At 39.0% G+C, this 10,000-nt stretch overlaps 1 protein-coding gene across 1 annotated transcript in view; it reads right to left on the reverse strand.

Annotated features, from left to right (window-relative positions):
- Nucleotides 1-9,915, reverse strand: part of Surf4 (Surfeit locus protein 4) — an 11,206-nt gene extending 1,291 nt beyond the window's left edge. The window contains exons 1-5 of the mRNA XM_043019382.2: nucleotides 9,355-9,915; nucleotides 3,383-3,646; nucleotides 2,814-3,044; nucleotides 1,895-2,074; nucleotides 1-1,433 (exon numbers count right to left, since the gene is read on the reverse strand). The exon at nucleotides 1-1,433 is cut by the window's left edge and continues 1,291 nt beyond it. Coding sequence (XP_042875316.1) covers nucleotides 1,347-1,433; nucleotides 1,895-2,074; nucleotides 2,814-3,044; nucleotides 3,383-3,646; nucleotides 9,355-9,405 — 813 coding nt within the window. The 5' untranslated portion in view covers nucleotides 9,406-9,915 and the 3' untranslated portion in view covers nucleotides 1-1,346. The remainder of the gene's footprint in view (nucleotides 1,434-1,894; nucleotides 2,075-2,813; nucleotides 3,045-3,382; nucleotides 3,647-9,354) is intronic.
- Nucleotides 9,916-10,000: the final 85 nt, after the last annotated feature.

Below are 10,000 nucleotides of genomic sequence, written 5' to 3' on the forward strand. Positions count from 1 at the left end.
CAACATTTTTCTACAAAACTAGCCCTCTGGGTTTTATTATTTTTAAAAGATTTATTATTATTATATTTACTTCACTTACAATTCACATGAAAAATGTTTCTGTGCATATATGGAACTGGGAAAATCTAGAAGCATGGGAGCAGAGATCGAGATATATGCATATATAAAAACAATCAAACACGCTAACAAGTTTAAGAATGATAAAATAAATAAATCGTAAAAAAACAAAGTAGTTGGAGGACCTGCAGCTCCCCTTGTGCACTGGGGTTGGGCCATATTCCATCCCCAAGGACATAAAATTATAAAAATCAAGATGACCCGACACACAACCACCTGTTCGTGGGACACATCACAGACAGTCTGCACTGCCAGTTTAATCATTTATTTAGCAAATTCTTAAAAGCAATATGCTAAGGCTGACTATGACAGTAAATTCTACAAACAAGAAGTTGTGTTGCCGGTAATTGCGATGTTGCTCTAAAACCATCCATCCTATAGCACTGTATCCTTACATGGTACATGAGAAAATAGTTAGAACCCTGAAAAACGTGACAGAAGCCCCAAAGAGGTGGCAAGAATTTTTAAAATTTATAACATGGAAGCAAACTTGTTCCTCTCCAGGCTGTAAACGTATGCACAGTTTAACAGTTTAGGCTCAACACCACCTCCACGATTTGTTAGCCTTCTCACCAAACACCATAAAAGAAAAAAAAAAAAAACCCACTGCGCAAAGCCAAGAGCAAGAATGCGAGCAATATCCTTTACACATTCATTATGAATGTACACTATAAAGTTAATAACACCCTTCTACAGTACACCACTGCAAATCAACTGAACACATCATTAATACACAAAAAATAAGAATTCTTAAAACAGAAATATAATTGCTACAAAAACAATCTTAAAAACAGTTCCTTTGCCAACCGACACAGCAATTTCTTCATCCTCCTCCGCACACAGTGCAAAAGGACGCTAAAAGGGAAGCTCAAAGTCTCATAGATGAGCATGGCAGGACATCCTGTCGAGTTGGGCTTCATTTTCTATGTACAGAGCGGTCGGTTGCTCGGCTTATTCTTTATTTTATCATTCAATAGTATAACAGATAGTCTCTCACTTGTATAAAACAAGAATAAGAACAAGTAAAAAAATAAAAAATAAAAAATTATTTAAAAATTAACAAAAAAATAAATAAAAATTTAATAAAAGGAAAGAAGGGGGATATTCTTGCTAACTGGAGGGATTTAACACTTAAACTCATGCTAATAAAACATTTGTGGCTTTTTCTAAAAACAAAGGGAATAGGGGGGTAGGGGTATATGGGAAAGGGAGGTGGAAGGAATAACAATCTACCACTGCTTCTTGTGTTCGTCCATGCTCACGCCTCCTGGACCCAGCGAAATCAGCATTAGCAGACCACCAATAACTGACAGCGTCTGCAAGTTGATGGAGAGGGGAGGGAGGCGAGAAAAATTACCAGGTGAGAACAAATGTAAAATATGGAAATTAGCCCACGGTCTTCAAAAATGAAAGTACAATCTATGGAAATGAATCAAGAACTTGTGTATTGCAATATGATTCATGTATCAAAATATTAACAAAAGGTATGAAGTTTCTTGCCTTAATTTAATCCAACAGCTTACATAAACCAAGTTTTAGCCTAGTATTGCACCAGTTAAAATATGATGCCTAGAATCAGCTTATTGAATCTTTATCCTTCTATTGAAAATGCTGTATCTGAATTACTAACAACTAATTAAATTTTAGACATTTCCTGAACCTTTTCAGGTCCATTTACTTTGCACATTCCCATTGTAAATTCATCCCACTCCAAACTCAAACACTCAGATCAACTTATATCTGTTTTTGTAAAGAAAGAAAAAATTGCAAGCCTTACCTGGAAAAAATCATACTTGAGGAAATCTCTCATGGGCTTGTACGCGGGAATGGACCACCAAGCGTTCACATAAATGTTGAACACATTGAGCCAGAGAACGAGCAGGAACGCACTCAGTTTCGTCTTGTAGCCAACTGCCACCAGGGCCATCAGCAGACCACCAATCACAATCTGGAATATCTGTCAGCAAAAGGAGTTTGGTTAGAAGAGATTATTTTTCCATCATTTTTAAAGTACTCAGCATTTATTCACATATAACTGAATGCTTTCGTAGTTACAATATACTTATCATTCTGACATTAACCCGATAGCGCCAGAGCAGTTTTGGCTCCACCTGGTCTTAGTGCAAGGGTATTCAATGTGCACAGGCCTAACACCCGGGGCTCTACGTCCACTCCGGCATGGCACCCACTATGCACATGATCACCAAGCATGCCAGCCATTCAAAAACCCATGATGTGATATCACGGCAAGTGCTGCCACTACATGACATATCACACATCCTAGGTCGTTAACAGGTTAAATAATCATAAATAGGTATTTAACAATTATTAGTACTTTACATGTATAGAGTATAATAAGGAGTACTTCATATAAAGTACCTTCCCTGCTGGGAAAACTTTGCTTATGACCTACCACTTCTACTAAGCAATATAACGGTCCAGCAAGTGTACATCCATTCCTGCTCTTGTAAATCAGAACTATCACATCAAGTTGCCTCGTCTAAGTTACAGAGTAAGGCCCAATCATCTAATCCTTACTCTGTAACTTAGACAAGAATAACAAAACCTCAAAAGACAACTTCACATATACACAACCATTCAGACAACCAGAGAAATGCATTTCACATAAATACACCGAGTTATCCACCCCCTTCCCCTTTAACCTACCACCCCTTCTCCACCCCAACTTCACCTACCTGCATCACAGAGAACTCAAATCTGACGAGCGTGAGGAACATGAAAACCAGCAGGATTCTCCCGCCCAGCATGAGATAGGTCTTGGGCTTGTTCTCTCCCAGAGAGGGGACACCTGCAAAAATAGACCGCGCTTCTTTCTTGCTTTCGGCGAGCACCAGCGCCAGGCCTCCCACCAGGGCTAAGTTACGGAACAGGAATTGCATGTCCCAAAGGATCTGGTATGCAATGGTCTGGGAAGGATATTGTTTGAGTTAGGTTCAGGGATTAGGAAATATACCTCATAGTAAGGTCCTTCTAATTAATTTTGAGTAACTCTACAAAACTATTTTTTAACACTGGGGGGAAAAAAAATATATATATATATATACAAATATAAAAAGAGAACTTTAGAATTCAAAGGGGCATGATAGTAACAATTATAATAATGATACAATAATATCAGATACAAGAAAAAATAAACAAATACAGATGAATAGAATGGTGATAATGATAAGAGTAACAAATAATACAAAAAGCAATACTACTACTAATGACAAAGGCACGAGACCACCAAAATACTGCAACCCACCTGCAGGACGACAATGAAGAGTAGCAGTCCACACGCGACCTCAACCTTCTTGCGGAAAAGCACCATGAACACACCTCCAAGCTGCCCCACCAGGTTGATCACCACAAAGAGTGTGGCTATGAAGTATCCACAACCCCATGAAATGTCCATGTATTCACGCTGCTCATGCCACTGCCACCACATGCGCAGGCCATCCTCTAGGAAGGTGCTCACCAGGCATAATCTGGCTATGTGCGGCAAATAGTTCTTGCTGTACCGCAGGAACTGAAATAGGATAATAGGAGAATTAGGGTGAGGGAGCAAAGGGGGAAAGAGGTTCCCTTTCTTATGAGGTTGAGGGGAACATTTGGTTTTATTACTGATCTCAGTTTCTTATGCTGTGTTACTGTAAAGCCAGTTACATCACTAACAATCTCACATTCATGAACTTATATTTTGAAATTTCTTTAAAAAGCACAAAATAATTACTCCAAGAGTTCATTTTCAACAGATAAATCTCATGTCTACACAAATCCTGGGTTAGTTGCTTAGCATTATACTGCACAGCCTCTGCACTTCATACTCTGGAAAAGACCAACAAACTTATCCTATTTACATTAGGTAAGATGCATCTTGACTGTCTATTTATTTGAGAAATCACCACAGATGTTGCCATTGTGAGAAATTTATGTAAATGTAGATTAAAAATGAGACCAAATAACTTCACTGCACAAGAGATGTATTTGACGCTTCCCAAATTATATCAGACATACATAATGTATTTTTGTTGATATAATATTGATCTTGTTGGCTTTTGGCAAAAGACAAATGTGCAATTATTATTATTACATTTTTTTTTGTTGGTCCACCTTTCTACAAAATATCTCTGTATACAATAGTTTCTTGTACCTCATAACATTTTTGTCTGATACCTTGTGTGTGTCCTTTATGGTCATTATGTTAGTTTTGTTTTAGCTTTGTGTGGCCCAAATTTGAACAATCAGAAACTGGGCACAAAAAAGATTTCAAAAATAAATATACTACGAATACATTAACAAACCGTAAAACAATGGGAGTAGAGGGGAAAAAAGGGTGGACGCTTATCTTATTGGGACAGTTTTCAATTTCATTTCATATATCAGATACCACTCTACACTATCCTTATCAGAACACATGTCAAGGTTCAGTTAAAATAAACATCTTTGTCAAAAGTCTGTCAAGGTTTTCATTGACAGTCAAAATACAAACAAAAATAGCATCTACATAATGGTTATTTTTTCCAAACTTCTATCTCATTCAGAAAATAAACATGACAAGTCTTATCATGTTGTAAAGTACATATATTGATCCATTAGTCAAAACAAACATCATTACATAATGCATACACATTATCAATTGTTATCTGAGACAACACAGAATCATAGCAAAGACAGGCAAAAAAGAGGCAGGATTTAATCTAAATAACAATAAAACACTTCAAAACTAACTCTGTACTTGGAACAGATTGGTTTTGAAAGTTCTTGCCTTCCGTGACAAAGCCAAAATATTGAAAATATACTTAAACTTCAAACAATATTTCTATTTAAAAATTTAATTTATATTATATAAAAATACAATATAATATATATATATATATATATATATATATATATATAAATAATATATAAAATATGTAATGTGTATATATGTATATATGTATATATGTATATATGTGTATATATATATGTATATATATATATATATATATATATATATATATATATATATATATATATATATATATATATATATATATATATATATATATATATATATATCATATATATCACAGCACAAAAGCAGAAATTTATATAAATAACATTCATCCAACTTTTTTACCCCCCCCCTGAATAAAGTTTCTTTCCAACTCCTCCTCCTCATTAGGAATATAAACTACAATTCAAACAATCAAAATTTTCTGTCAACAAGACCCAAAAAAAATCTCAATAATCATGTATGAATTTGCCAAAATCAAGCTGTCAAATAATGATTCAGAATTCCCTAATAATTGCAAATCCTGTTTTGTATTGTTGCTCACCAGCAAATAGCTTTAAATTCTCACCTTCTACCAATGACAATTTTCATTTTTTATTTTTGAAAACCTTGAATTTACACACATGAGGTATATTCTAGGTTGGTAAGCCAGTTATTGGATAGAGAAGCATTGAAGCTGAATAATGTTGGGAGACGGAAGAGAGGAAAGAGAGGGAGGAGAGGGAAGAGAGGGAGGAGAGGGAGGAGAGGGAGGAGAGGGAGGAGAGGGAGGAGAGGGAAGAGAGGGAGGAGAGGGAAGAGAGGGAGGAGAGGGAGGAGAGGGAGGAGAGGGAGGAGAGGAGGAGAGGGAGGAGAAGGAGGAGAGGAGGAGAGGGAAGAGAAGGAGGAGAGGAGGGAGAGGGAGGAGAGGGAAGAGAGGAGGGAGAGGGAGGAGAGGGAGGAGAGGGAGGAGAGGGAGAGAGGAGAAGGAGAGGGAAGAGGGAAGAGAGAGGGAAGAGAGGGAAAGGAAGGAAAAGGGGGAAGAGGAGGAAGAGAGGGAAGAGAGGGAGGAGAGGGAAAAGAGGGAAGAGGGAAGAGGGGGAAGAGAGGGAGAAGAGGGAAAAGAGGGAAGAGGAGGAAGAGAGGGAAGAGGGAGAAGAGAGGGAAGAGGGAGAAGAGAGGGAAGAGGGAGAAGAGAGGGAAGAGGGAGAAGAGAGGGAAGAGAAGGAAGAGGGAGAAGAGAGGAGGGAGAGGGAAGAGAGGAGGGAAGAGAGGGAAGAGAGGGAAGAGAGGGAGGAGAGGGAAGAGAGGGAAGAGAGGGAGGAGAGGAGGGGAGAGAGGGAAGAGAGGGAGGAGAGGAGGGGAGAGAGGGAGGGAGGGAGAGAGGGAGAAAGAGAGGGAGGGAGGAGGGGAGAGAGGGAAGAGAGGGAGGAGAGGGAGGAGAGGGAGGAGAGAGGAGGAGAGAGGGAGGAGGAGGGAGAGAGGGAAGAGAGGGAGGAGGAGAGAGAGAGAGAGGAGAGGGGGGAGAGGGAGGAGAGGGAGGAGAGGGAAGAGAGGGAAGAGAGGGAAGAGAGGGAAGAGAGGGAAGGAGAGGGAGGAGAGGGAGGAGAGGGAGGAGAGGGAAGAGAGGGAGGAGAGGGAAGAGAGGGAGGAGAGGGAAGAGAGGGAAGAGAGGGAGGAGAGGGAGGAGAGGGAGGAGAGGGAGGAGAGGGAGGAGAGGGAAGAGAGGGAAGAGAGGGAAGAGAGGGAAGAGAGGGAAGAGAGGGAAGAGAGGGAAGAGAGGGAGGAGAGGGAGGAGAGGGAGGAATACAATACATATCTATTCATAAAGTAAAATCTCAATAGAAACCACAAGACAAGTGTTAAACCTAATACTATTAGAGGAGTTTTGTGGGAGGGGTGGGGAGAGATAAGCTAAATGGAAGTGGGAATGAGTAGCAGATACTGAATTGAGAGGATGAAACCTTGCTTCTATTCTGTTCCAGGTAATATATTACAACAATCTCTATTTTACAATTGTTACCATTATTCACATAAGTTGGGAGCAACACCCAACACCATATGTTCTACAAATTCATATTGAATGTTGAGTCTCAATATACTCAATCCTAAGACTTTAGGGGTTTAAACATTTCAAAAATCTTGTTATATGTTTTCATTTTATTTCTTATATTCTGATTACTAATGGCTTTTCTTATATTCTGATTACTAATGGCTTTTCTTATATTCTGATTACTAATGGCTTTTCTTATATTCTGATTACTAATGGCTTTTCTTATATTCTGATTACTAATGGCTTTTCTTATATTCTGATTACTAATGGCTTTTCTTATATTCTGATTACTAATGGCTTTTCTTATATTCTGATTACTAATGGCTTTTCTTATATTCTGATTACTAATGGCTTTTCTTATATTCTGATTACTAATGGCTTTTCTTATATTCTGATTACTAATGGCTTTTCTTATATTCTGATTACTAATGGCTTTTCTTATATTCTGATTACTAATGGCTTTTCTTATATTCTGATTACTAATGGCTTTTCTTATATTCTGATTACTAATGGCTTTTCTTATATTCTGATTACTAATGGCTTTTCTTATATTCTGATTACTAATGGCTTTTCTTATATTCTGATTACTAATGGCTTTTCTTATATTCTGATTACTAATGGCTTTTCTTATATTCTGATTACTAATGATTTTTCTTATATTCTGATTACTAATAATTTCTATAACATCTGAACAACCTGATTAATCTAACAATAAATTACACCAGAGATCCTAATTAACAAACTTTGAATGCGAAAAGTCGTTTTGTCAATGTATTAAATACCAAAGAAATTACAAACTCAAAATTCAGACATACAATAAAAATGACTGCTTAAGGTCTGCCAGCATCCAGTCCAATTTGTTAAAGTACCGTAACCTTTGTATAATGTCGAGAAATTAGGTATTTGTGAATTAGTATGATATACTAGCAAGCTCCATCCAAACATATAATTCATATCAATGCTACAAACGTATTAACCCATTCACGCCGGTTGACTTGCTATCACGTTTAGTGGTTTTTGGGTCAGACGCCAGCGACAAGATATTTAGTCAAGGCATTAGGCTTATGCATTAGAATACCCCGGCATTTTGACCATTTTGAGCCAAAATAGCCCTGACGTTAACACACACAAAGTGCCGACTTCAACAACTGCCGGTCAAATAAGACGATTCAAACTATGTAGCCAAATTTCTTGCTTTAAGGAACACCCTACTAATCCTTATCAAAAGACAATTATTACCATCTTTATTCTGTTAAAATCTTCCACACTCCATAATTGCCCGAAACTTTAAACATTCACGTTTACATTTCTCAGATTTCAAAATTCCCCTAAATCACCTATAATAATTGAAAATTGATTTATCCAATAAGAAATTAATTCACATCCAACATACATGTGTCTCATATATGATAGAAACTCTTAATCATTTTAGAATTCGCATTTATTCATAGTAACCATGCTGCCAAAAGCAAAAACATCTGGTATCATATAACACTACATAAATACCTCGTCAAAGCCTATTTCAAATACGTTTCTGTTGCTTATTGTTGAAATAATTAATTCTTCTTAATCAACTGGCCTAATTTAACATATTAGAGGACTTATTACATAAGACAGAGAATACCCACCCAATCACCAGTCCCGTGGCACTTCAAGCACAGTCAAGAACACGCCTTGAATTATTCTTTCTCGATGGCAAAATCATCATGGCTTTTACCCTTTCACTTGCGGAAAACATTCATAATTTGTTTTCTTTCTCTCTTTCTTTCTCTTTCTTTCTTAACTCACACGTCAATACATTTATATTTCAAGACGATAAATTTGACAAGTTCATTTTCAAAACATGTTAGTCCAGGCGCACGAGACATCGCATGGTTTTTAGAATCATGCCAATAAAAGAGAATCACATGAGGTAACAAGATGTTAGGATTATTCCAACCTCTAACCTCACAATCTCAACCCACACTCCAACCCCCCTCACAATTTAATGTCAAAACATTAAATTCAACTGCTAATCCCACCTCATAATTACTCAAGAAGGAAAAATGCTCATAGAAACCCCTAACAAGACCCGGATTCCCCCCCCCCCCATTATAACAGGTCTAGCACCTCCTTCCAGGTCAGCAAACCAGGTCAGCTGTGGACATCTGTCAAAACTTCAATATAATCCTCTACATTTACCCGATTGATACCCGTGACAGTATTTGAACCTAAAAAAACACCATTTCTCCCTATGCATAAGATCTCGGGATGTCTAACAGGTCAGTTAACCAGGTCAGCTGTGGACATCTGTCAAAAAAAAAAGTCAGGGATGCGAAGCCTATGCCAGAGAGCCGGCCACAAACCCCTTATTTCCTTCATTCCTGGACCTGAATTCCCTTGCAAACCACTCCTAAACTTCCCCTAGGTTCTGTTCTGACCCCCTTACCTGGTCTGCGAAGTCCTCCGCTCTTCCCAAGAATTCATTTTGGTTCTGCATTTCGCGAGCAGCTGTGTCCTCCTCGAGGTTCCTCCGGCGTCTGTGTGTCTGTCGCTCTCTCTCTCGGCGGCGCCCCACAAGTCCCTCTCCACTTGACTCGATTCCCTACTTCAGGTCCTATTTCTCGGGAATTCTCTTGCTCTCTCCTAGAACAAGGATTCGCGGGCGTGGCAGAGGTGCACAGCAGTCTCAGGTCCGGGCGGTGGTTGGCAAATGCGATTTCTGGGGCGGATTTTCCCCCTTCCAACTCAGCGCCTTTCAAAAAGGGGTTTTCGTGGCCGACCACCGCGCTGGAGGACCTGATTTCGAGTTATTTCCTTCTGCACTTCGCAGGGCGGGCTTCCTCACTGGCTCTCAAGGGCTCTAAATTTTGCTCTCGTTCTGAGCTTTGTTCCGACTTAATGGTTGTTGGGGAGAAGCCATTCAACAAGTGGTCGTTGCGAGATAAAAGTGGTGGTAACCCCCCGCAGCCATTCGCTTGTCTGCCACGTTAGACGTCCGGCTGGGCGCGCCACCTTTGAATCCCGGTCGTGAGCTCCAAACCTCGAGTGAGGGTTGTTCCTTGGGGTTTTGGAGGTTATTGGAGAAGTGTTGG

Source organism: Penaeus japonicus, unplaced genomic scaffold (genome assembly GCF_977035675.1).
Source record: "Penaeus japonicus unplaced genomic scaffold, GWHDUDI00000001_assembly GWHDUDI00000013, whole genome shotgun sequence".
NCBI classification, from domain to species: domain Eukaryota; kingdom Metazoa; phylum Arthropoda; class Malacostraca; order Decapoda; family Penaeidae; genus Penaeus; species Penaeus japonicus.